The 27,141-nt window shown below is 48.2% G+C and overlaps 2 protein-coding genes across 4 annotated transcripts; one reads left to right on the forward strand and one right to left on the reverse strand.

Annotated features, from left to right (window-relative positions):
* Positions 1–274: 274 nt before the first annotated feature.
* Bcl9 (BCL9, transcription coactivator) lies at positions 275–26,091 on the reverse strand. Of its 3 annotated transcripts, NM_001107703.3 has the most exon segments (10): positions 275–2,645; positions 3,760–4,020; positions 5,137–7,375; positions 9,345–9,444; positions 10,170–10,359; positions 11,567–11,883; positions 12,829–13,141; positions 18,264–18,343; positions 20,291–20,426; positions 24,751–26,091. In NM_001107703.3, coding segments are annotated over 7 exon segments (4,278 nt in total). In that variant the 5' UTR covers positions 12,882–13,141; positions 18,264–18,343; positions 20,291–20,426; positions 24,751–26,091; the 3' UTR covers positions 275–1,527.
* Positions 15,524–24,305, forward strand: LOC120101047 (proline-rich protein 2-like). The gene is made up of 2 exons (XM_039103938.1): positions 15,524–15,630; positions 23,633–24,305. Exons 1-2 carry the CDS (start codon positions 15,524–15,526, stop codon positions 24,303–24,305), a joined length of 780 nt encoding a protein of 259 aa, XP_038959866.1.
* Positions 26,092–27,141: the final 1,050 nt, after the last annotated feature.

A 27,141-nucleotide genomic window follows, 5' to 3' on the forward strand; every position in this document is an offset into this window, starting at 1 on the left:
GGACCACAGCATGAAGAACTGTGTTTAAGGGTCACAGCCTTAGGAAGGTTGAGAGCGGCTGCTCCAGAGGGAAAGATCAGCTGTGAGGAGGGCTTGTTCTTCTGCTCTGACTGGATTCCAGAGAACAGAGCACCTCCATAACGAAGAGTCGCTGACAGCAAGAGGGCCTTCCTTCCCATCTCTCTACGGCCAACTCCAGTACCAGGACTGCAGTCATAAAGCAGTCGGTGGCCCCGATACGAAGCGAACAGGAATCCAAGGCACAAGAAGGCAGTTCAGTTTTGTAAGAAACAATATATTTATTTTTCTGACACCACAGCTCTGGTGAGTGGTTTTGTACCAAATTTAATGAAGATTACACAGAACGTTTCACGCATGGGAAGAGGGAGGAAAGGGAAGGAACACAAAATTTAAAACAAAAACAAAATCCTGGATAGCTTTTAGCATCGGTTCCATTCCCACATTAATAAAATTCACTTGGGAATTCCTAAGAAAAAAAGAGAACAAGAAACAAGGCGGTCGAGGAAGAGTACACAGGCGGGGAAGGCTGGGAGGGACAAGAGGCAGGGCATCCGAGGCAGGGGCGAGGCTTCCCGAGAGAACCCCAGAGAAGAGAACCCGGGTATTGCAGCTGCCAAGGGGAAGAGGAGGGGGGAAGCAGAGGGCCACCATCGGGGTCACAGGAAGGAAACACACTTACCCAAGGAACTGGAGGAGGAGAGGAGGAGAGGAAACCGTGAGGGCGGGTTCGTATACTGGGAGAGACAGACCGTGCTCAAGAGCACACGAACTGAAGAGCAAATGTCCCGAGCTTCAGTATTTTTAAAAGAAAATTGTCCCCCTCCCCCCACCCCTCGCTGAACTCAGTTCCTTTTTTGTGCTTGTCGTTAATACTCTGCTCTGAGGTCGTAGTTTGGTTTTTCTATACACTGGAGTTGAAAGAAAATAGTCCAAGGTCTGAAGATGGATTCTCCATCTAAAGTAAACAGCCCAGCATTCCTGTTCTCCTCTTGCCCCAAAGACTAAAGTCTCTGCTAAAATCCCTTTTACAATATAGTACAGTACACACACGCACGCACGCGCACACACACACACACACACACACACACACACACACACACACACACACACAAAATAAAGCCCAAATCAAAAATCAAAAACCAGAAAAGAATCCTGGGAGAAGCCAGTCCAAAGGACGTAAACACAGAGAACGGTGCAAGACATGACCGATGGCGAATCTCAAACACGGCTACAGATTCCCAAAAGTAGGTGCCGTCACGGGACCCCACGTCCACAAAAATAATTTTTAAAAAATAAATCTTAAAAAAAACACACCTGTTGATTAAATGACTAATTTGTTTTCCGGTAAACCCATACATTCTTGGTTCCCTCCTCCCTCAAAGCAGCCCCGGGTCCCTCTTCTCCTATGGCATGACCAACGGTAAGGATTCCTGGAACTCCACCAAAGCAGCTCACAGGACCTGGAATCTCATCTTGACAAGGATCGGCACATCCAATCGTAGCAGCTTAAAACATCATGTTTCCTGGGTTGCCAGGTCCTTGGCTAAATCCACCCATGCCCACGTCAGCAGCCATGCCCCGGGGCCTCATCTGTGGGGGGATCATGATGTTCTGTTGGGGTCCCATCATGCCCTGCATGGACATCATCATGCCTGGAGAGCCCACAGGACCTGGGTGGGTATAGAGCCCAGCAGGCCCCCGATCCTTGCCAGGAATCATGCCCACAGCAGCAGCTGGATTGGTCATCAAGGTGGCCGGGCCGGGCACTGTGGATTGTGCTGGTGACATCATCCGGTGGTGAGGTCCCATCATGCCTTGCTGGAGAAAGGCTGGTGGTCTCATTGGGCTGTGGCCTGGCATGGATGGAGATGTACCAAGAGGAATGTCTGGAGTTCCTACTGGCCCGGGGCCTCCCATGCCAGGTAATGCTAACCCCATTCTAGGGGCTTGATCACTCATCATCCCCTGCATGTGTGAAAACCCAGGCCCAGGACCTTGTGGCTGTTTGCGGCCTGGGACTTCCCCTCGAGGGAAATACTGCAATGTCTGGCTGGGCTTCTCAGATGGGATAATGCGGGAGAGGTCAAACTCAGGTATTCCGGTCGCTCCAGGTCGGATTACCTCCTGCAGATCTGGGTCTGTAAACACTGAAGGCATGCTGTTCCCCAGGACAGTGAAGGAGTCAGGAGCCCCTGGGCCTCCAGGCTTGCAAAGTGCTGGATCTGCTGAACTTTGGGGCAGGTTGCTGGGACGACCAAGGGGTCCTTCTCCTGGGAAACCTATCCCTCCTGGGAAGTTACCTTGTCCCCCGGTGGGGCCATTGTGAGGGAATGGAACCTGCTGAGGAGGAGACTGTACTGGAGGGAAGCCCTGGGGGAAGCCCATCCGTCCTTGAGGTACCATTGGAGGCTCCTGGGACCCATGTCCCATGATAGGATTGTGTGACATCAAGCCAGGCCCCATTGGGACCCCGTGAGGAGGTATGCTGGGTCCCATGGCATTAGGAGAGGGCATCTGAGTGGAGTGAGAAAGTGGCTGGGTCATTCCCATCGGGCTGAGTGTTGGCATCGGAACCACGGGGTTGGGACCTGAAATTCGAGGATTCTGTGTATTAATGCCCATTCCTAGAAAAATAAAGACATCAAAGGAATCAACTCAACCAAAAGCAACTCACAAAAATGACAACGAATCACACATTATACAAAAAATTATTATGCATCAAATGTGCACTGTGTTGGGAAAATAAATAATCCCTGTCACCAAAGTTGGTAGCATACTTGGAGGCACACAGACAGGTACCCAGGAAGCAGACAATGTATCACCAAGCCGCTAGCTGTTACACGGAATACATTTCCTCTGAAAAGGTCTTAGTTAAATTTCAAATAAGCACGGTCTTCTTCAATGGGGACAGTTCATACAGAACAGGATTTGTTTGGGTGGCTCAAGTGTAGCCTACTTTGGATAAAGGAGTGGTTGAGTATCTTAAGTTCAAATAGCACAAATATCAAGAAGGAAACCAAACAGGTCTTTTCTATTTCAAGTGGAATTTTGTACTGTTTCACGGTGCCGTAAAGAGGGTATTACAGCTCCAGGTTCTCAAGCTGTTAAGGAAACAGGAACTTCCAATGGACAAGGAGCACCTGCGGTCCTGCTGCAGCCTCTGAGCCACATTTGTTCTCTATGGGATTAAAATCAAGTGTGGCAGGGCTGCTGCTTGTGACGATCACAGAGCACTTCCTAACCTGGTTAATTAACTGATAAATAAGCAATATGCCTAACATTCAGAATGAAAGGGGAACCAGGAAAGTCATGGCTTCTCTGATGGTCATCGCCACCATTCTACGGCACTTCCTGTTAGTGAGGCTGGCAGGAGTGAGCGCAGGAGGGAATGCAGACGGAACAGGAGGCAAGAACCTGGGGACTGAAGCTGCTTCCCCAGAAAAGCAGTCCAGAAACAGAAATGAAAGAGGCTCTGCAGTACTGACGCAGGAGAACCAAAACCTAACTGTGCCTCACACACAAGATCACCACAAAACTGACCGCACCCACCCTGCACCCTGGCATCTTACAGATCGAGAACCACGCTAACCGAGCTTCAGTCCTCCTGTCCAGGCTTCACTTGGAAATGTAGTCGGCACATTTTTCAACTTGTTAAGTTTCCATCTGTGCATGTCTACGGCTACTGAATAGACACTTTACAAGGCTCCTGCTTTGCTCGGCACTGGCCTCTCATCTTACCTGGCATGCTATTCATTGATGGCAAGTTGGGTGAGCGAGCCGGAGGGGAGTCATCATCAGAGCTGGCCACAGTCTTGATGGCATCGTGGTATAAGGGGGTGGAACTGGGCATCGCAAACTTGGACATTCGAGACATCATAATCGAAAGTGGGTTCTGGGAAAGGGTGGGTTCTGGAGGCATGGTGTAAGGTGTGCTAGAGGGAAGACTTCCGGGGATGCTCACCGAGGCAGGCTGGCTGGCTGTAGGAGGTGGGGGACCACCTAAGAGAACAAAACAAAATGAGGCAGGGAATCGGATGTTTCTTGAAGGGTGCTGGGCATGACAGCTATGAGCCAATGAGGCCGAGAACAAGTCAGATGAGCAGGACAGTGTTACCCGAGCTGGGGCACTGCTTAGTCTTCCTGCCAAGCCCTGTGTGCAGAGGGAGACCACAGGGGGCTGTAGCGGTTAAGGATCAGCAAAGGTGAGCATGCTAGGAATGTGCTAGAAACATTGCTTCAGTCTTGGGGAAAACAAGGCTCACAGACAACTGTCTCACTGAAGGGTGTTGAACAAGTAGATTTCTCTCCCCGGACAACTATAATTTAGAATTCAACTCAGGTATTTGCATGCCAACAAGACAGGAGTGTACTCTACCCTCAGGTACAAACCCCATCACTCTGCTCAAACTCTTGATTAATTTCCATGAACATGTCTGAGGTGGCTGGCTGCTCCACTTGACTGAGCTAGTGAATGCCACCCCACAGAGATACTTTAGCTTGCTAGGGTAAATCGCCTGCCTTATTCTGATTCTAGTGTTTCCCTAGTGGAGATGGCACCAACCCAGTACTTAACACCCCAGGCTACTTCACTGACCACCTCTGGTCCCAATTGGGGAAACTACCATCATCAGCCAGAGGCTCTCCTAGGAAGGAAACTGTTAACAAATTGTAGCTGGTGTGTGACTAGAGCAGCTTACCAAGGAGCTTCCTAAGTTCTCATTGCTGACACTTAGAGGGAGGCCATGGTCTTCCAGCAGAGGCCTCACTGTGGTTGGTTACTAACCCTGAAGTGGGTGGAGCAGGACTTGAGGAAGCCTCCCTTAACCGCTGTCATCATTCCATTTCACCTGTATCCACATGCCAACATCAACTGTCTAGGGACCTAAGGCCATCTCTGTTTTCAAGCCTCTCACCAGTCCTTCATACTTAATCTTTGCCAGGAATGGATGCTTGTGAATAATTTTTTTCAAGTACTGATTATTATGTACCTTGCAACAAAATAGGACAAAGGCCACTGCCTTTGACTATTCAATTCAGACACTAAGTTTCCTTAAAACACAAACTCAGGTTATAGCAACCTCCAGCTACCAGGTGTGAGCGTGTAAGCATACTCACCTGATTCTACACTTCCCAGCATGGCTGGGGAGGCCATGGTGAGGGGCGCCTTGTGGTTTGGAGGGATCCCAGGACTCTGAAGGGGAGGTTTGGGAGAGGAGGTCCATCCAGGCGATGGGGCAGGAAGTGATGGAGACTTGAGGTGAACAGGCGAAGCAGCAGCAGACCCCAAGACAGGAGGGGACTTAATGGAAGCAGCAGCAGCTGGGCCTGCCAGCATGCCTGCCAGCTGCGATGGAGTCTGAGGGGACTTGAGGTTCCCCGAGGGTGAGCCCAGCATCGGAGACTGGACTTGGTGCATTGTAGGAGACTTCAGAGGGTTGATGCCTGGGGAATGCACCTGGCTGCCCGCCACAGATATATCCAAAGGCTTCCGCCCCAGGCCACGCTGAACTGGAGGAGCTGTGCTGAGGCTAGTGGGGTTACTGGAAGGGTTGAGAGGTAGTGGTGGCATGTGACTGAGCCGGCTGTTAGTCCTTTGGTCGGGCCCAATTGGTTCTCTGAGATTCCGCAAGCCACTGTTACTGCCTGGACCCTGAGACATGGGAAGGAATGGCCTGGGGCCCACACCATACTCCTGCTGAGGGTGCTCGCCAAATGGCAGGGGCACCATCTTCTGCTGGGCAGGCAGCATTTCTGAGCTACCAGGGCGTAACTTCATCATCTCCTCAGGGCCTGCCCCAGCCTCCCTCATCTTCTGAGGTATCATCTGAGAGCTGGATCCCATGTTGACGTTTAGACTGACATCTCCCTTCATCCCACCAGGAACCATGCCAAACTCAAGTTCCCGACCAGGACCTATCTGTGGAGGCATTCCTTTTGGGAAGTCACCCCGGGAAGGGCTCAGAGGACCCTCGACTGGTATCCGAGGGAAAATGGGGTTACTTCCTGGCTCCATGTGGCGCTGGGAGCCCGGAATCATCCTGTTCATCTCCATGCCAGGCCGGATGCCCTCCATGCTCATCCCGGGGGGCAGAGCCAGCTGCTTCTCTGCCAGCTGCTGCTGAAACATCTCTTCAGACAAGCCTTGGGGGTTTGGAAAGCGGTCCCCTCGGCCAGGCCCACTGAAGACACCCTGGCCAGGAGGGAAATTTCGACCATCTGGGATTTTTGGCACATCATCTGGCCAACTGACTCCAGAGAGACCTGGTCTGGAGGCTGGGTTGGGCACGTTTGGCCCCTCCATTTCTGAATTTATCATTCCTGCAAATCCAGGAAGGCGCATCTGGCTCCCTGGCATGTTGGGGTGAGGAGCCATGCCCCTTGGGGGCAAAGAATGTGAAATGTTGATCCCATCAGGAAATGGCTCTGCCCCAGGTGCCCAGCCTTCACCAGGAGCCATCTGGTATGGAGGGGGAGGCCCTCGGACCACTCCCCGGGGCCCATGCTGATGGACCATCATATCCTGGAGGGAGCACTGCTGGACAACCACCTGCTCCTGCTTCCTCCTCTTCTCCTCATAGAACTCCTGCTGCAGCTTCAGCCATGCTATCTGCTCAGGAGTCATATGGTCCAGGTGGTCCGGTCCTATGGGCCCAGACTGGGAGTTCATAGAAGGTGGAACCATTTCATCTGGAGAAAAGGGCACATCTCTATGTCCTTGAGGGCCAAACGGAGCTCCCACATCTGTCCGGGGCCCAGGGCCCTTACCGAGGCTTTGGGATTGAGACATCATGGCCTGTATTGGCCCTTCTGGTTTTTTTTGAGGTCCATCTAGAACCCCAGTGTTCTGCTGGGGACCTCCTGTTTGTCCTGCTGTGAATTCTTTCTCATCAGGGAAAAGCATGCGCTGGATATCTCTCAGAGTTTGTAAGGAGCGTTCCCGGTGCTCCAGCTGCTCCTGAGATAGGCCATCGGGGTTCTCTCCCAGTGTGGGGGGCTCACCACTGGACACTGGTGGAGGTGGGGGGGCTTTGGGATCTGCTGAAGAGCTATTGCTCCCCTGGGAGACAGGGGTCACTGCTCGGTTGTTGGGTGTCGAGTTTGGCCCAGTACCATCTGGGGGCAGTGGAGTGGAGCTCCCAGGACTGCCCACAGGAGGAATTAGTTTGTTTTCTACCCCAGGACTGTCCCGGTCCAGGGGACGCGGGGCTGCAGCAGGCTTGGGTGCTGGTGCCTGAATGGGAGGAGTTGGCTGCAGTCTGGCATTCTGGGAAGAGTTCTGGTCCTGGCTGGCGGGAGCTGGAGGCTGTTGTGGGAGAGGTTTTGGATCATTCCGAAGGCTGGGTATCTGTGTGTTCTGAAGACAATAAGATGCTTTGCATCATAACGAGAACGGAGCAGAAGGGCAATTAACCACATCAAAGTTGTGTCCTAAGGACATAAACCCATGAGGTATCTCCTTTCAAACTGCTCAAGGATTTTTTTTAACCAATTTTAAACCTTATGGCAAACATTCTTTCCCTTCCTGAAAGTTAGGCTCAATAAGTTCATAAATGTGTCAGGCAAGTGCTACTCCACTGAATACCTGAGGATCTATTTTGGGGAACAGGTTTGTGATTACGTGTCCACTACGTACTTTTAATTTAAGGAAAGATTAGTTTCTTGGCATGTGAGAGGTTATACCTAACACTTTTTCTGTTTCATGATTATACATTCTTCTCATTATCAATCAAAAGGGCTGATGTTTCCAAATGAAGGAAACAAAAAGTCACTTGTGGCTTTGTGCTCAGCCAGTCACAGTGGCGGGGAGGCTGCTCCGTGCTCTGCCTCCTCTGGCAGAGTGATTACTGACTTACTTCCTCCTTGAGTTTCCATGGGCCTGGCATCTCTGGTTTCTGTTTTCAGTTTGTGATAGCTGATTCCGTATTTGATAAGAGTTTGTATATTGGCGGCAGTAAGCTAATCTGAGGGCAGGAAGTGTCTGTGGAGAAATCTGAGACCGTCTAGCTCACGGTGTCTCTGGATCTGTTTTTTCCAATCAACACGGCTGTCCCTTTTAACAGGTTAGATGACTGCTTATCATTTATTAAGGACCACTGCTATACTTCATCCTAGACAAAAGCATGTCACCGACAATATGGACAATGAGTTTGGATGATGCCCATGTTTTGCTCTCAACTGAGCTGGAATGTTTGCCTGTGGGTAAATCTGTAAATGAATCCTTGTGGGCATCTATGCACACCAACAGTTAGCGTTTCAGATTTAAGTGTCTACGGTGTATATGTGTTTGTGATCTGAATCTGTGTGGTTCTGAATATACATCAAAAGTATATTTCATGTCTGCGATTCCCTGGAGGAGGGACCTTTGCTTAGCTGCTATTTCCATTTGGTTTTGCTGGTCAGTTTTGATGAGTTTGCGGCAGGTGGGTACTGACTTCATAAAGCAACTACAGCAGAGGGGACCAATCAGATTAGTCTTTACCAATCCCCACCCCCCCAAAGTCCTACTCCAGTGTCATTTAGTAACAGATAAGGCAGAGGTGACAGCTGCATCAGGAATTGTCATAGGGTCAATAAAGCAGGGAACTGCACTGCAGCACACCCGGGACAAGAGGTTTTTATTGAGCAGCCGAGGGGCACAGGACTGGGAAGCGCCGTTTCTGAATCCAGGAAAGCCCAAGTGCTGCTGTGCCCTGGAGATGGAGCCTCGTCAACACACAAGCTAGACAAGGAGCCATCTGACTTGTCTTGACTTATGACTTACCATTTACTGTCATTCAACTTTTTTTTCATGTTTAAGACTCATCCCAGGATTGTGCTTTATGCTCTCTGAAAAACAGTGTCTAAATCTTTTAAATCTCTACCTACTCCCAGCTCGTGGGACAATGCCTCTTCACAACAAATAAGTTTGATTACACGTTGGGCTCTCTAAGCTTAGAGAAAGACTTTTTTCCTAGTGTAGCTATACTGGCCGCTTAAGATCCAGGGAGGAAACAAACTAATCCGCTATACTTCCGAGAATATCACGCAATTAAAAAGTACTCAGTGGGCCCTGATTCCAAACAAGTAAGAATCATTTGGAGAGCCACCTGACTCTAATTCTGCTCTCATTAGGTTGATCTCTGCTTTCTTCCACGTTCTCCAGCCTCTTCCAGCAGAAGCAGTGAGTGGGACGATATGCCTCCGACCTCACGGTGCCAGGACTGGGTGAAATACCCAGACTACTGCTTGTGCTGCCAAGACTCGTTCACTCTCAATTTAATTTACCACCACTCTTCACACACTGCAGAACCCGGATGCCATCATTCCAAACGTACATGACATACCAGGGGGGCTGTGCTTCTCTCTGTCTTGCTGTTAGAGATGTTCTGGATGTGGAAAGAGACAATTGTTTCAACCTGGCCCTTCAGTACAGCGTCTGCAGCCCTGCAAGACAAACGAGATGACACACTAGCACTTGCTTCGTTCCATGAGGTGCAACTCTAGACATGTTAATAACCCCAGGGGGGGTAAAGGACCACTAGGAATGCTGAGTGAGAAGAAACTGAAGGAAACACACTTCATTATTTATGGTTATCAGCTACCATCAAATGTCTGAAGATGGCAGTAACGGGAGCGAACGCCTACATGGGCGCTAAACAACAACAAAACAAAAACAGAAACACACTAAAAAGCCCAAGATCAATCCAGTTAGGTGAGTCATAGAAAATTCTCATTCAAACACCACCTAGGAAAGGCAGAAACCAGAATCCTAACACCTAAAGACAGAGCAAGGCTGTGAAGATCCACATTTCACCTTGGGAGAAAATGTGGAGGGTAAACAAAACTCATTGCATCATCCAACAACTTGAAATATATAAAGCAAAATGTTCACAGTAGCTATAGCTACTTCTGGTAAATTCCTGAGATTTTTCTTCCTATATTTTCTCATTATTCTAGTATAGACATTTACTGTTCGTGATTTAAAAAAAAAAAGGACAGACTGCAGAAAATTGTATATTGTGTGTTCAACCTATGTTTACATAACCTTACTCTCCCTCTCCCAACACAGGCAAGGAAGTGCTGTACAGAAGTCAATGCCGTAGAATAAGAACTGTGGTCTCGAAACACACTCGAGGCAAGTTCAACACCAAGACGCCGCCATCACTTACTTATTTGCCATCTCAGTAGAAAACACGTACACCACTTTGGCTGGTGTCTTCTGAGCAGGTATGGGCTCTGGGGCAGGAGTTTGGCCATGTGAGGGAGTGGAAGACCTGGGGGCTGTAGCAGTTGACGGGGTCATGGAGTGTGGTGTGTGCTGGGACTCCTGGGACTTGATGTGGTCTGCAGAATTACATTCTAAAAGAATGAAAGGCTCGCTGTTAGGTGGAGAACAGGCGGCTCCTCCCAGCCTTCCTGCCAGCATTTACACAGCATCATTGTAACATAGATCCACCTTGAAAATTTCCAGAGCAAGTCCCTTGCTAAGAGAAAATATCTCTTCTACTTATCTTTTCACTCTTTTCCCCAAATGACTCATCTGTATCAGTCCTGTGTCCTTTCCTGTCTAGAGTACACATTAGTATACTTCCTTTCTGGTACCCCCCTTCTGAAGCCTTTAGACATGACAGGACGCCTAGGTAATCACACTCACGGCTCCCTTCTAGTAACCTGGCATTTATCATATTTCATATGGATGCTCTGATGGCTGGCTTTCTAGGTGCCCTCAAATTCTTAAGGATGACAACATCTGTCCTGCTGTCTATACCCCAGTACCCAGGAGAGTGCTGGGATTCATAACAGGATTCCCAAGAACACTTCAGAAAGGGACTGGGAAGGAAGGAGGGAGGCAGGGAGTGGTTACTCAGGTTTACACTTTCATTTTGGGCTGAGGAAATCTCTCTTTCGCTTCTTAAACAGTAACTTCACATTCTGGCTGCTCTTAAGACTTTTTTTTAAAAAGTTTTACTGAAGGAAGAAAAGAGCCTAAGGCCTCACAGCAACACTCTTCCCTGAGATGTTCCATTGTGGTGCCTGCCAAATTTCTACCACATCTGGTAGCCACTCATTCCTGCCACACTGAAATCAGCTGTGACAGCTCTGAACTAGTGCCAGGGTCATTATGGCTTCCCCGTGTGTCTATCAGTCTGGCAAAGTGGCAACCAGAAAGTACAAAACCCCAGTCTTGGAGGATTTCTCCAAGAGGCGGGAATGTTAGAGAAACCGCTCCAGTGTGGGCCGTAGACACAGCTGACTGCAGCTACTGGCTTGACTGAAGGATCACAGTGCACAGGCCAGAGATATGCTTACGAACATGGGCTAGGTCTAAAACATATCTGATCAAGTCACACACTTTCAAGAGCAAGAACTCAACAAAGTGTTCTAGACTGTTCTTCAATAAGGAGAAAAATGAGAAGCAGTGGTCTATCCCAAGCTTCGAGACTGCCAGGCTCTGCCACATCCTCTCCCACTTCACTGACAGAGCCTCTGGCCTCTAGTGAATGTCAGATGCCTTCCCCAGGGAACACCTACTGCCCTCTGAGTCTCAAAGATCTTGTAGACATACCTTTAATGTCAGAGTCATCGTTTGGAGTCCCAGGATCTCTCTGATCAAAGGAGTCGGCCGAAATACTTCGCTCCCTTTTCCCCTTGCCCTTGGCACCATTTCCAGCCCCATTCTTCAGCCCCATGCTCCCACCTGGGCCAGGGAGTGCTTTAGGGGTATGGCCCCCACTCTTGGAGTCACAGGGGGATGGCTGGGATTGGCTGGCTGAGCCCCCCGGTTTACCCTGATTGGAGAATTTGGAATCCAGCTGGGGGTTTCCAGATGGGGACATCACTGTAGGGGGACGGACCATCACCTCCTGCTTGGACTTGGGGCTACTAAAGAAACAAATAACAAAACGATCAGACAGACACCAGACATGTTCAGTACAAATTCGTGTTTCTGTAACAGGTTAAGGAGCCCCTGAGTGCTAAAAAGCTGCCCTGCACTGCACCTTGCCCACTGGCTTGTCCCTGCCACCCTGGCTCCCATCTTAGAGCTATCGACAGAGGGGAGGATCAAACAGAATGGCCTCCAGGACTCAGGAACACTAGAGTCACATGGGGACCTATCTCTAGGGCTTCTGTCAATAAAGGACAACCGTTTCTATGTACATAGAAAAGTGACTCTCACACTAAGACTAGCTCAGAGTAAACAAACAGACATCGTTAAGATCAAATACAACCACCCCCAGGCTCCGGACAAGGAACAGCTGTAATGAAAGCCTGGCTCCCCTGCAGAAACAAGCAGGCAGGCCCAGGAGGGCAGCAGGAAACCCCACTGGAGCTGTCAGGTCAGGGAAACCCTCCAGCATCCAAATCCCTTCCAACAGCAACTCAGCACCGAAGCAGGGCAGGCCACCGCTGCCCTGGGGAGACGCAAAACATTCTTTTAAATAACTGGGTACTGAGAAACGCAGCAAGGGCTCTGGGTGGTAGTTGGCGGTGTCTTAGTTCCAGGACCTCATTATCTAGGCCTCAGAGTCCTCAGATGGTGCTGGCTGGTCTTTAAGGTCCTTGTTTGTGCTTTGTAAAGGGTGGGGAAATGGTACAGGTGGGAAATATGGGAATGGTGGCTGAGAGAGTAACCCAGGAACATTGGACTTGTTACTATTTCAGTAAGTTTCCTCCTTCTTTGCCACATGGGTCCATTCTGCTTCTTTTTTTTTTTTTTTTTTTTTTTTTTCCATTCTGCTTCTAATTGTACACACGGATGCAGCAATGAGTGTGTGTGGTGCCCATGTGCCATCCCCGAGGGGTGAGAGTGAGGCCCTTGCCTCTTACCTCTGTGTGTTTCCTGACGGCGAGCTCCTCACTTTAGGGTTACTGGGATGCATTGATTGAAATCCTGAGCTTTCGGTCACTAACTGGGACAGGCTCACCGAGTTCCTCTCGGGCTACAGCAGAAATAGCTGCTAGGGGCAGAGGCGGTTGCCCACTGCTTGCTTGGTGTGTCCCTTAGCGCTGGCTGCCTGTTTGCCTTTTTCCTCTTTGTTTTTCTCTGCTGTGGAAGTGGGTCCTTCCCCCTTGAAGTTCCAGCATTCTCTGAGTGTGTGCCTCCTGCTGCTGAAGGAAAATCTCGCATTTCCAGGGCACACTGCAGGAGAAGGACACACAAGGCAAGAGGTGAGAGTGAAAACACAGAAAAGGCCTTTCTACAGGATCGACAGGACAAGAGACAGCTGGGCCTGCCTCGGGTCCTGCTAGATAAAGGAGGAAGCCATGTTGCAGCCACTGGCTCTGGTGCTTAAGCGACTAAAGGGGACTAAGAATTTCTGATCAGCATATTGGCCTCCCATCCGAGCCACTTGTGTTTGCAGGAGAGAAAGGGGATTTAATGTTTAGCCATTTATTCTCCCTTGTGTTTATTTCTGAATATAAAAGTCTCAATGGATTTGGGTTCTTGGCCCCTGCTCCAAATAAGGCTTTGAACCCCTGGTATTGAGCTCTGATGTGGGCTGTGGTGGCAAACAGTGGCCGAGAAGAGTAACAAACCCATCCCAGTTTCACATTATGAAGCAAATCATCGAGGCTTTTACTCTTAGGCTCCAGGGTGATGGGCAGAGAAGGAGACTCTTCTAACACAAACATTAAGCTAATACCAACATAATCAGTTCTGCCCCCCGATTTCCATGAGTCTTCTATTAAATTATGCAGATTTTGTAACTGTGTTCTCACCTTAATGACAGGGACATTGGCAAGCATGGCAATGAGCCACGGTTTTGAAAATAAAGGAGTATCTTTGAAGGCTACGGTATTTTTGAGCCAATTTGCAAGGCTAATTTGAAGCATAAAGGTCAATAAAATATTATCAAACCTGGCTATGGAACAAATGGAAAAGCCTTTTATGTAGGGTAGCCTAGACATTGGGGGAGGGAACCATGGTATACTCTAAGTCACGGGTCCCTCCCAGGAGTTCCATGATCATCGTTTTGTAACCACCATGACCTGCTCTTCCCTCTCTACCTGCTGACCAAGGATGGGACGGACAGGAGAGTGTCAGGTGCAGGACTAGTGGCTAAAAAATTAAAAGGAGCTAGAAGAGGCTCGAGTGTTACAGCTTGCACATACTTTGAGAGTCTCAGTCAGGAGGAGCCACAGTTATTATTCAGGTTGTGCTGGTTGTATGAGACTGTCAAGTGCAAAAGTCCTTCAGTTAGGCCTCCCCGACTCTTACCTGTGCCAGCGAAGGGGATTTATAAAGTTTTAAGTAGACACGATTACATCTTTTCCTTTTAAAATAAAGGGAGCAGGAAGGAGAACTGGGAAAAGATATTCCAAAGCAGTCTATGTTGGCCTCAGGGACATCGTTCTAAAGAGCATGCTGATCTTAATAACATTTAAGGTCTACCCCCTCCCCACATCTTCCATTTTTCTTTTGAGCAGTTTAAATTATAGGATGGACTATTGTTGTCAAATGTGGAAAATTAAGATCATAAACCTTTTTCTTACATTCTTATTAAAAAATAGGGATCTTATTAAAGAACAATAAAATAAGAAGCAGATGAGCCCTGAGTGGACTCAGCCAAGGCTTCCTTCAGGCAGAGGAAAGCGGTGATCACCTCGGCATGCTGCTGTACCCTGTGGTACTTCTGTGTGCATCTACTGCTCCGCCAGCGGCACTGAGCGATCCTTTGTGTGTATTTTCCTTCCTGTGAAGACTGTTCTTTGAAGACAAGAACCTTATTTTAAGTTCTCTGGTTTCTCTACACTTCTCAGCGTGCGGGTGCCGTAGGTATTACAGTAGGAAGAGACTTATCAGCTTCCCCAGAGAACAGAAACACCTGGCGTGTGTACTGTACTCTTCTTCCGAGGCAATGCAAAATACATCAAAAATATCAAATTGCCTCATTAATCTGCCAGGCACTTCTGATGAGCCGGTAGCAAAGATTATTTCTAATAATGAAACCATGAACATAAAACATGTTGGTTTTCAACGTACTTCTCCATGCCGTTTCTTATTCTCACAATGTGCCCGGCATTGATCACAGGTACTTCCCACCGGAATGACCAGAGCACACAGTCACACACAAATGGCCTCTCGAGCCAATCAGTGTTCTCAGACCCTGGCCTTACTTTCTGGATGGACAGACAGAACGGAGGCTGAAAGGAACACAAGCCTCAAGCAATGGCTGAGAATAAAATCCAGGTTTGAGGTGTTCCAAGGAATGAGGCCTAACTTTAGATTGCTGCTCTGAGGGGACAACCGAGCATAACTACTGAACGTCTCATGACAGCTCCAGAGAATGAGATTATGCCCAATGGGTGGAACTAGAACAGGTCTTCCACAAGATCATCAGAGCGAGAGAGGGACTTCTCTCTAAGAGAACACCCTCGTGCCTCAGCTCTCCTCCCAGGCTTCTCTTCTCTGAATACCTGACAACTGTACTCACCTCCAGCCCTGGTCTACGCACTGCATACTCTCTCCAACCCATGCACAGCACCCCACAAGACCGCTCTCAGACCTCATCTAGCAATGATGACATTACTGCTCACTCTGCTGCTGGGAGAGCTGGTGTCTGGCCGGAGCCCCCAGCCCCCAGTGTACTCTCCACATTGCAATGCCAGACCTGGCAAGAGGAAGCGGTCAGGTCTTCAGCGGGGCGTATCTAACTCTGACGAGCACCACTCCGGAGCATGCGCACTGGCTCCTTCTGCCAGGCACCACCTCGGACCTTCTCATCTGCTCCCATTTACCTACCATCTCCCTTCCCTCCCTCCCTAACCTAGTTTGTGGGTTACCGGTGATTCCTGTTGTTTGTTTTGTCTAATGCAGTGTCTCATTCTATAGCTCTAGGTGGCTTGGAACTTGCTATGTAGACCGTGTTGACAAAGAACTTGCAAATCCTCCTGCTTCCATGTCCTGAGTGCTATGATTCCTGTCTGTGGTCCTGGCTATTACTCAAGAGGAAGAAGACATTTTACCAAGTGGGACATCCCCACACTAAATCTGCAAATCTTTTCCCCAGAGTACCCATCCATTTTTTTGCTTCATTACAATCAAAACAAACAACAACAAAACCTAATCATTTTTCTTCAAGGCTCAGTCCACTAATAGGCGGTATGGCTCATGCCCACTGAGGAATCTTATTCTGTTCTCTGGCCACCTCTTCTATCACTGTGTCCATCAGACCTTCCCAATTAATAGTTAGAACCACTGTAATGTCCTTTTACTGCTGAAAACAATAAATAAATAAACAGGGCTCACATACTTGCCACCAACCTGACAACTTGAGTTTGATCCCTGGGACCTACACACTGAAAGGAGAGAACCAAGTCCTGGGGGTTGTCCTCTGACCTCTGACCCCCACAGTTGTGCCATGGCACACACGCAACCATACATAGCCTCACATGGAGTGAATAGATAAGTGAGAAGAAGTTAAAGGAAGTTAAGCAAATCAAAACCAGTTTAGCCTTCTCCTCCCCTTAGAGCCAAGCTTCTCTATGGACATGACATGAGGTGCAACTCACCTTCCGCCATAGGAATTAACTTCCATCCCCAGATCACAGTACCAGTTTCTGTGAGGTCACCCAAGCCTCTGGTCTAATATCTCACTCCATCATCCATCAGGCGTGTACATGGTAGCTATAAACGTATTGGTAGCCCAATATCAAAATAAAAACCTACTTAAAACATTATATGACTTTTTTGTTCAATTAAAAACTCTCAGTTATGTGGTTCTCAAGCATGAGCTCAATGTGGCCACTTAATAGCAGAAGGCTGAACACTGTGGCCAATTTTGCAAGCCATTCCGTCCTTCTCGACCTGCCCTTTCCTGTTGCCTCTCCAGCTACTCCTCATGTGTACACATCCCGAGTCCCCTCTCTACCCACTCTAACACCTGAGTCCCACAGGACTCCACACTGGGCTCCCTTCTTCGGTGAGTTCCTCCTATGCCAACAGCTCCCAGACTCACACCTCTGGGTTGGCTTGTACTCTGCAAGCCTACAAACACAGTGGCTATGTGACACCTCCCTGGAGGGCTCAAAACTGATGGGACTGGACATGAGTTATTCACGTTAGTATTGCCTTCCTTCCAAAACTACTCCGCATTCAGTTAAAATGCCTCTTCCAGTTCATAAAGTCACAGGTCAAGTATGTCTTCTTCAGAGAAGGATCCCTTAAAACCATCTACTTACATGAAATCCCCCATCAGTCTTCAGAGCACCTTGGGTTTTCTAACTGTGTACACCATTATGTGATTACCTATATAACATTCACCTATGAGCTCCATGAAGTAGGGGTCGCAACTAACTTATTTTCCATCCTTCCATTCCTACCACTTACTAAGGGATCTAGAACATTAGGTATTTGTCCAAAAACTATTATTCAAGAAAAGGAAATGAATATGTCCAAGAGGTATCTCACAGATTTTTTTTTCTTGAATAAGGGATATTACTGTGTAGCCTGGCTGTTCTGAAACTCTCCATATAGACCAGTCTGTCCTTGAACTCAGAGACATCCACCTGCCTCTGCCTCCCCAGTGCCGGGATCAAACCCCTAAGCCACTGTATCTGCACCTCACCGCACAATTCTTTTTTCCCCTGAGACAGGGTTTCTCTGTGTAGCCCAGACTGTCCTGGACCTCACTCTGTAGGCCAGGCTGTCCTCAAACTCCAAGATCTGCCTGCCTCTGCCTCCCTGTGCTGAGAGTAAAGGTGTGGCCATCACTGCCCAGCTATTGTACACTTAATCACAACTAAGATACAGAGCACACCCAAGCATCAATCCATTTAAGAACTGAGTAGATTTAAGAACTGTGGCAAGTCCCCCTGCCACTGGAACTATTTGGCCTTAAAAAAAAAAAAAAACAGGGGGCTGGGGATTTAGCTCAGTGGTAGAGCGCTTGCCTAGGAAGCACAAGGCCCTGGGTTCGGTCCCCAGCTCCGAAAAAAAGAACCAAAAAAAAAAAAAAAAAGAAAAAAAAAAAAAACCAAAACCACTGCAATCCTGTCATCTGTAATGGCACAGATGAATCTGGAGGACATTAAATAAGCCAGATATAAAAAAAGCAAATATCACATGATCTCCTACACGTTTAACAAGTTGAACTCAGAAACAGGTAAGAGAATGGCAGTTGCTAGAGGCTAGGGTGGGGAACCAGACCTGAGTGATTGAAAAGAAAATATCAACTGTTGAGGAAAAGCTAAAGCTTTTTGCAAAGCTCTCACTCCTAAGCCGGGTACTTGTTCCCATGGTACCATCCAATTCTACTCACCAAAACCCCAAGGGTCACGACACTGCAGAGTTCATCCTGGGGGTGAGGAGTCGGAGCGCCTTCCCAAAGGTGACCCTCACCTAGAAGAGAATAAAGTGGGTAGGCATTCCAAAGTAGATCTGAAAATATCAATACTACCAATACAACAACTGCTGAGCATCTTAAGAGAAAAATGGGTTTCCTATTTCCTCTGGGGTTTAAATAGGAGACTACCATCTCACACGTGAGCCATCCGCTGTTAAAGGATGTGTACAGTACATGTAGCTATTTCAAAGCCCTGGGGGTAAGATAGTAAGTGCAAACATGATCAACTTTTCTACTTTTGAAATTTCCTGGCGTTTAATGGATAAGAGAAAGCACATGCTTTTGCTTCTATGTGTGTCCTAGCACAGAGATTGGATGCTGGCTCTGAAGGAGCAGAGACAAAAGCCAAGCGTGAGTCTGAACTTACAGTCTTCTTAGGGCTGCTCACCGCCACTGCCTCTGCACAGCTGCGACTCTGCATGGCAACAGTCGGCAAGAAAAATGCGTCTAGGACTGAACAACCCTGCTTCTATGAAGGGCCTACTGTGTGCAGAATGAAGTGCTAAACTGAGACATGCAGGTAGCCTATAAGATTTCCAACATCAGTCCCTGTAGACTAGAATGATAACACTTGGCCAAAATAAATTATACTTTTCATTTATTTAATCTACGTGTGCAGGCACGTGCATGTGCCACAGTGCATGTGTGGAGGTCAAGGGAGTTTTGTGGGAGATGGTTTTCTCCTTCCACCATAAGTGGTCCTGAGAGTACAACTCAAACTGTCAGCTTGGCACAGGAGCCTCTAAGGGCTGAGCCATTTCACTGGAAAGCTAGTTTTGTAATTTCAAAGGAAAACAACGTTCTAGAAAGTTGAGAGCCAAATTATTTAGGGAATCTTTAAAAGGGCACTCTATAGGATTAGCAAAGTTTCAAGCAAAGTCACAAACTAATTTGACTGAGCTCAGAATCAAAATTCCAGCTTCAGCCCTTCCCATGATGTACTCCCACTTTCCTGCTCTAAAGAGTCAAGTTTATTAGAACTATGTCATGTTTAACAAATTTCATTTCTGCGCTATGACCACTACTCCATAAAAGGCACAGCATCACAGAATGTGGAACTAAAAGGTCTTAAGATTCCATTCCTAGCTCATTCTTAACTTCTGGCGTGCCAACAACGAAACGGCTTCTTCAAGCATACAAAAGGAAGAGCTGACCTCTCGCCCGAATGTAGAGGAAAACAAATGATTCAGTGGGCGCATGCAGAAAACCTCAGTTTGCACGAAACACTACTGCGTGTTTTAGTATTCATGGGGCAAAATGTCATCTGATGTCCTTTAGTGGACCACTAAACGTTAAGGAAACAAAAATTCATGTTAAGCTAAAGCATTCTGACAAGATTAAAATGTTCAAAGTAAATCCTAAGTACCATCCTTAAGAATAATGGCCACCAAAGATCTATTGTACACACCAATCGCCTCTCTGTAAAGTTTTCCTAGAGTGCCAGCTACTCCCCTGTACGTCATCCAGGGCCTATCTCACTATTTAACATCTCGAAAACAGTGTCACTGCTATAGTTAGACAGGGAACTCCCTGAGGACGGTGTCAATCATCATCCTAACACCTGGTACCCAGCAAAACCCAGCAAACGTGGTTGATGGATGCATTACAGTGAACTTGCTTCTCTTAGCTCCCATTCACACAAACCCAAGGGGACATGATAAATACCAGCTTCACTTCTCACTGTCTGCCTTTTTCCTCAGCCTTCTGCAGTGAGTCAAGCACGGGCCTGGGTCACACAAAACCCAGGGTAATGCCACTTTTAGTTGTGACCTGCATCTGCTTTGATGACTTGAACTTTGGGAAACCTCTAGAATCAAGAACAGCCCCAGTTTTACCTCCCAAGAAACCCTGAAGAGACAAAAAAAAAAAAAAAAAAAAAAAAAAAAAAACCAACATACTCAAGCTTAAGTCACAGAAGTTGCCGCTTAAGGTAAGGTTTTTACCTTTCAAGATGTCCACTCTGCTTTGTCTTCTACATTGGGGCGGGGAGGAGCTTACAGAGAAGGAGAACTGTCACCTCACCACACAGGAATGTTTAGGTCAATACGAAGTGACACCAGTTAGTCCCACATCTGAGTCCTGAGATGACAAGAAGAAAGGAAAAGTTCATATCCAAATTCACACTGACTCCAAGGAAAACTCCCCACTCCTCACTATGCCGTGGCCAAACGGACACCTGGGAGAAGAAAGCAATTAATCAAAAATGGGGGAGAAGGCAAACCCCTGAAAACTTTACAAGTCGGAGAAAAGGGGTAGGAAATCTAGGGAACTACATGTGTTCATGTGTCTAGCAAACTTGGAAAAAACAACAAAACAAAACAAGCGTGTCCTCTGAGTTTTTCTTAACCTTTTGTACAACCAAAGAGGGCAGTCAGGTTGCAAAATGGTCTCTGGTTTTTTCATGTGGTCTCTTTGTCCCTTCTTAGCATAATTAGAGATACTTAAAAATATCACAAAGCCCAAAGTGTAAGCAGCCTTACATTAACTTTCAAATTTCACAGTATTAAAAAAAAAAATCAGAATCAGTTGGTCTAAGGTAGTTCTTAACCCCGTGATTCACAGCTCCCAAGGACTTTGTGGAGAGGAGAGGAGAGGAGAGGAGAGGAGGCTTGAAGCCTTCAGGGAATAACATAGATCATCATTTTGACTAATCTCTAAATAATGAAGTTAGCGCAGCCTTCAACGGTGGGTGTAGCATTAGTAATACTGTGACTGTGCCGCCAACAGCACTATGTCACATTAGCTGAAGATTCGCTGACAAAACGACACACGCTCTTCCCTCATCACTGCTTCAACATCAGTGTCCTTAGACATTGTTCACTGTGTGACAGGGAGGCACACGTTAGCACACATTAGATGTCTCACATCTACTGCATTTAGGAAGCATTCTCAGATGGGACTCTGCATCGTGTCACTGCCACAGTACTGGGACAGAAAAACACTAAGAACCCCAGAGTTAGAAGAAGAAAAGCTTCCAGAGACTTTGCCCATCACATTGCTGAAAGCAGAAAGTGATGGCAAAGTGAACAGAACCACTTTACTCACGCCATCCCATGGCTGAAGAGGACTGGATAGGCAGGAAACAGAGAAACATGCTTTATGCCACAACACAGGGGACCTGCAGCCTAGGCCAGCATCTACCTTCTCACGATCAGTGGTGACTTTTGCTCAATTATCACCAAAATCACTGTCTTCCCTCTAAACACTAATCCTTCAAAATTAATATAAGACCCTAAATTTGGATGGCAGAAGAAACAAGTGTTCATAACGCCCATTCTGTTCTTTAATTAACCATATTGCTATGACTGAATGGAAGGTGAATTCGGTCTATTAATGAGACAGTCGGAGTGGGATTTTAAAAAAGTCATACTACATAATCACGCATCCTCAGAGGTGTTCACAGAACTTTCTGGACAGGTATTAACTGGCTGGACGGGAAGGCAGCAAGGAATGGTCGGAGAGGAGAGGCGTCACTTTGTAAGCAGCAACACCAGAAAACACCAGAGATTTGTTCAAAGTAAGTCACCCAGAGAGCTAACATCTTGAGTTCAAGTTCAAGGCTTTTCACCACTGTGCAGTAACCATGATCTAATACTCAGCTGGTCACAATGCTTGTGAAAGCCTTGGGTCTTTCCCCCTGGTGTTTTGTTTTTTGTTTTTGTTTTTTTGTGTTTGTTTTGTTTTGTCTTTCTTGGTTTACAGCCAGCAGGTACTTCTGAAGGCCACAGGGAAATAACCGATAGAAGAAATCCCAATGTATGTAAGTTTTTTGGTTTTGTTTTGGCTTGTGCTGGTTAACTAGAATCAAGAACAAAATATTCTTTTTGCTCAAGAACCGGTTCCATGGTACTTGTCCTATAAACAGAAAACTATACAGAAATTGTGCTTTCATCTTTAGGCCGATGATTTTCCTATCTGACTATCAGCTATGTTAAAACTATTGATTGCAGAGACTTTCAAGGCTCGATAGCCAACGTCTAGGTCATCAAGCTGTCAAATGTCATACACACATCTCCACATTTCCTCAACTTACCCAAAGCACCCGACAGTTAATAGAGCCCTCATTCCTCAAAGCCTGTTTGCAACACCTAAACTATCAGACCCTCTTCTTAATCCATTCCTACCAACAGTATAGGTCTTTTTCAAGAGGAGGGGACTTAGTTACTGGTCCCCAGATTTGCACACAAACATTTCTTCATGACAAATTCTCCAGTGACTACTGTCCAGTCAAAAACTTTCAAACCAACCAGACAGTGATACTGAAAAACCTCCAAGTCACAGGTTCTAAACAGTCTTACCCTCCAACATCTCAACTTTTTTACTACCTACTCTTCTTACCTGCTATGCCTAATTCATCACTGTGTTCCCTACACAGGAGCCCACATCTCTGACACCAAAACCAACCATTTAATTCTACAGTATATCAAATGCTAACAACTGCACCATACAAGTGACTTTTTACATGGCCACTGAGCAACTGTAAGGGGTTGACCTGTGTTGGCTTTAACTAAAGTCTAACTTTGCATAAACTGCATCCTGCCTCAGACCATCTCCTCCGAGGCACATTTGCATCCATTCTGCTACCCTATCTAATGACTGTGACTCCAATCTTAGCCTCAGAATCACTCTGAACGTTTAAAAAACGCTCTTCCTTACTTCTAGCAGACCAAAGGCTCTTGGAGGTCAGATTTTAAGTTTTCTTTCTTATCCTTGGCAGCTTTAACATAATGTCCCTAGCTATACTACTACAGGCCTTGGTCCTTCCCTCTGGACTAACCACCAACTCTGCGACGTGTTTTCTGTAGGATATCTCCATTTCACCAAGCTCACCCAACGCTTACCAGTGACATCTTAATAGTCTTTGGAACTTTCAAAGGCCAGTCAGCCTCTAGGGCTCCAAATTGAAAACCACTAGTGTGTTCTACGACCCCCACAATGACTCAGTGACCTAAACGTTGCCATCTCACCTGCTGGAACCCTTTACAACTCAGACATTCTTCTAGGCTTACACCTCCCCCAACCCTTCAACAAGTCACTGGCCTGCGGAGTCCCCTTTCTCCCCTCTACGCATCTCCGAGGTCTTACAAACCCCACCAAACTCAACCAGAAATTCCTAATTTCGCGCGCTCTTTCCTCTCCATCGTCCCTCCATCCCAGGACCCCGAGACGGTCATCTCCCCTCAGGTAACCTCTTCAAGCACAGCTTTGGGACACAACCTCTAAAACCCCGAGAGATGCCGGGGTCTCTCCTACAGCCCCCGAGGCTCCCCCGCCTCCCCCAACAGGTTCCTCCAGACCCAACTCGCCAAGCCAGCGCCCCGACCCCCGGAGGCCCCCGGCTACACGCGCACGCGGACCCGGCCCCCGCCGCGCCGGCCCGCCCCTCCCCCTCCCCGGGGCCACTTACCCGGGGCCGAAGCGGGGGAGGGGCGAGCGCGGGCGGGGGCTGCGGTCCCGGGCTGCTCTCAGCCCCGGGGGGCCGGGGCCCGGACCAGCGGCAGCAGCAGCGCAGCGTCTCCCCCCGGCGGCAGCAGCGGCGGCGGCGGCGCCGTCCCACTCCCGCAGGCACACATAGGCTCCATTGTCCGCCGGCGCCTCCCCCTTTCCGGCTCCCCCTCCCAGGCCCGCCCCTTCCCCCTCCCCTCGACCCTCCCCCAGCCGCACCGTGCCACGAAAGGTACCGCGGGCCCCGCCTCGGACGCGAGCGGAGGCGCGCCCCTCCCCCGGCCCGCCCGGCGGGGAATGGGGCCCTGGCCCCGCCGCCGCCAGGGCCCGCCCCCTCCGGGGGAATGGCACCCGTCCCCCTCCCCGAACACGATCGATGGTACCAGCCCGCCGCGGCCCCCGCCCCCTCCCGCGCCTGGCCCAAGAGAGGCCGCCCGCGCCCCGCCCACCCGGGCCCCGCCCCCGCGCTACACGAAGCCCCGCCCTGGCGGCACCGCCTTCTGCTTTGCATGACCCCTCCCATCCAACCCCGCCCCGGCTAGTCACCGGGTCCCCCGCGGTGACGCCCACTCCCCGGTTTAAAGCCACAGAACCCTCCTTTTCAACTAAAAGATCCTCCTGCAGGACCCGCGGGGTGGGTGGTGCAGCGGGGAGGTTCTCTTCCTTCCTCACCCTCCTCCCGGCGCTCACTCACCCAGATTCCCCACGGCCTCCAGCAGTACTGGGAGCCACCGAAGGGGATTAGAAAAGGCGCGGGAGGGGGAAGGGCAGAGTGGAATTTGGCCATCTTTGACAGAAACTAACTGGGAGCTGCAGAAGGAACCGGTCTTCCTTCACTCTCCCGCCGCTCAGGGCCAGGCCTAGTCCCCAATCTTCATGCCACCTCCTCACACCTCTACACTGCGATTCTGCCTTGCCTCTACCAGCCCACCCGTCCGCCCCTCAGTGTCCGCTCTACCTTTGCCAGTGCGGGCTTTCTTCCCTTCGGAGAAGCAGGCACCCTCGGCTTGCACTCTTCTCCCTCTTCCCAGAGCAGACTCTCTGGGGTCCTGATGGCGCGGTGGCTGGAGCAAGGTCTCCTTCACCTCGGGCCTTGCCCCGCCCCGCCCTGCCTGGCCAGCACTACCTAGGGTTTCCAGAGAGCACCTTCTGCCCGGGCCTCAGGTCTTCTCCCAAACACAGTATCACTCCCTTAATTTTTTGGAAAAGCTTTGTTGTTGAGAATTCGAGGGCGGCGCGTTCAGCACTATCACGGTGAAGTGAGATCTTAGCTCATTAGATAACACTTTTTCTCATCTTGGTTAATGCGCGTTGCTCAAATTGCTGTTTCTTATTTTGTGAGGTCGGTGTTACTGCCTGGACCAGCCATCGTTACTGTCTGCCCTCCCCACAAAACACTACTAATCTTCGAGTTTGTACTTTGTGGAGTCGATCTTAACTCTGCAACTCTGCACTGGTCCAAAGCTTTTCTAACATAGTTAAGTGAATTCTGTGAACCAGAGAATGTGGAAGAAAGCAGCATAGCCAAAAGACCTACATGGATTTAACCAGAACTGCCTCTACTGCCTCGCTTTTCTCTCTATAAAGTAGGGAACCTTCCTTGTGGTGCCCTTTTAAGGAACAGTGCTGTTGCCAAGGATGGTATAATAGAATCCTAAATAATAAACTTCACTGACTACTTTCCAAACTACTCAAAATTCACAGCTGGCCATGTGGGTTTTCATACATTGTCTTCCTGGCTTGGAATCTGAACTGTGGAAAGATATTTTTTTCTTTTGAGACTGAGTTTATAAATTTAAAAGAAAGTCAGGTAGGTCTAAACGATACAAACCTGAAAGCAAATGGAATCCAAATAAGAAATAAAATTGGACGGTTTTGGGGGAGGGAGCTTTTGGCTTTAGAAATTAGGTTCCGGGCTAGAGAAATGACTCAGCACTGACTGCTCTTCCAGAGGTCCTGAGTTCAATTCCCAGGAACCACATGGCGGCTCACAAATGTTAACTCCAAGATTTGATACCCTTGCACTCATACATGCAGGCAACACGCCAATGCACATGAAATAAATATTTTTTTTAAAAAAGAAATTAGATTCCACATAGTTAAGAACCTCTGTAAAAAAGGCACAAGGAAAGGTCATGTGTGAGTATGAGAAAAGACAACCAAACTAGAAGTCTGTAAAAGACATTAGGATTGCTAATGTAAGGGAACAGGTCTCAGCTCATATAGAATGTATTCCTAAAAGAAAATCACTTCCAAAATACTTCTGTCCTTCCTTAGGGTTTCATTGCTGCAATGAAACGCCATGACCAAAAGCAAGTTGGGGAGGAAAGGGTTTATGTGGTTTACACTTCCACATGGTGGTCTATCACTGAAGGAAGTCAGGACAGGAACTCAAACAGGGCAGGAACCTGGAGGCAGGAGCTGATACAGTAACCTCCAGGTATGCTGCTCACTGCCTTGCTCCATGGCTCCCTCAGCCTGCTTTCTTATAAACCCCAGGACCACCAGCCCAGGGATGGCACCACCCACCATGGGCTGGGCTCTCTCCCATCAACCATCAATTAAGAAATGCCTTCAAGTCGAATCTTATGAAGGTATTTTCTCAATCGAGTTCTTCCTTTAAGATAACTCTAGCTTGTGTCACGTTGACATAACACTAGCCGTGTTATGACTTGGGTATTCCAGTTCAGGTCACTGCTGGTCAACAAGCTAAAGGGCAGACTGGGACAATAATGTACTTAGAACAAAATAAAACGAAAAACAAAACAAAACAAACAAACAAAACCAGAACTGCTCTTCGCTAGGCACTAAGCTCCCATGTAGCCATGTGTTAAACTTCAAAAATTATTTACTGAATTGGGAGGAAAATGAAGGCAAGGATCACATGCTCGACACAAGGCCATGAGCAATGGCAACAAGACCTTCAGCGTGCTAACAAATCAGGAAGTGTAAAGGTTAGCAATTCCACAGTAATCTTAGCTACGTTACACACAGGACAGAAAGGAGTGTGTTTTAAAATATCACATATTCTGCTCAATACTTCCTTTCACTAGAGAATCTGCTCTCTGCATTTTCTAACCTCCTCACATCTGCTTTCACTGGACAAAGACTTGCCTTTGGTGTGGAAGGGCCTGACAGACTGTGCGTGTATGAACACTAGTTATCCAACGAAGAGACCCTTCTAAAAGCATCTTGTAAACAGAAGTCTGGTGACGTGTTTGCTACTCCAGCAACTCTGTGAAATCCTCCTTCCTCCAAATGGCAAGATTGCTAAAAATAAAGGCTTTTCTTAGACTAGATTGGACTCCCAGCACTGACTCTTGCTTCGCGTAAGGACCATAGACACACG

Source organism: Rattus norvegicus, chromosome 2 (assembly GCF_036323735.1).
Source record: "Rattus norvegicus strain BN/NHsdMcwi chromosome 2, GRCr8, whole genome shotgun sequence".
NCBI classification, from domain to species: Eukaryota; Metazoa; Chordata; class Mammalia; order Rodentia; family Muridae; genus Rattus; species Rattus norvegicus.

Coding starts and splice junctions, on each gene's coding strand:
- LOC120101047 (XM_039103938.1), top strand. CDS start 15,524: ATGACATTACTGCTCACTCTGCTGCTGGGAGAGCTGGTGTCTGGCCGG. Junction 15,631..23,632: donor AGACCTGGCAAGAGGAAGCG/GTCAGGTCTTCA, acceptor CTCCCCCAACAG/GTTCCTCCAGACCCAACTCG.
- Bcl9 (XM_006233014.5), bottom strand. CDS start 12,881: ATGCATCCCAGTAACCCTAAAGTGAGGAGCTCGCCGTCAGGAAACACA. Junction 4,021..5,136: donor GCTGGGAAGTGTAGAATCAG/GTGAGTATGCTT, acceptor TTGTTCTCTTAG/GTGGTCCCCCACCTCCTACA. Junction 2,610..3,759: donor ATCAATGAATAGCATGCCAG/GTAAGATGAGAG, acceptor CTCGAATTTCAG/GTCCCAACCCCGTGGTTCCG.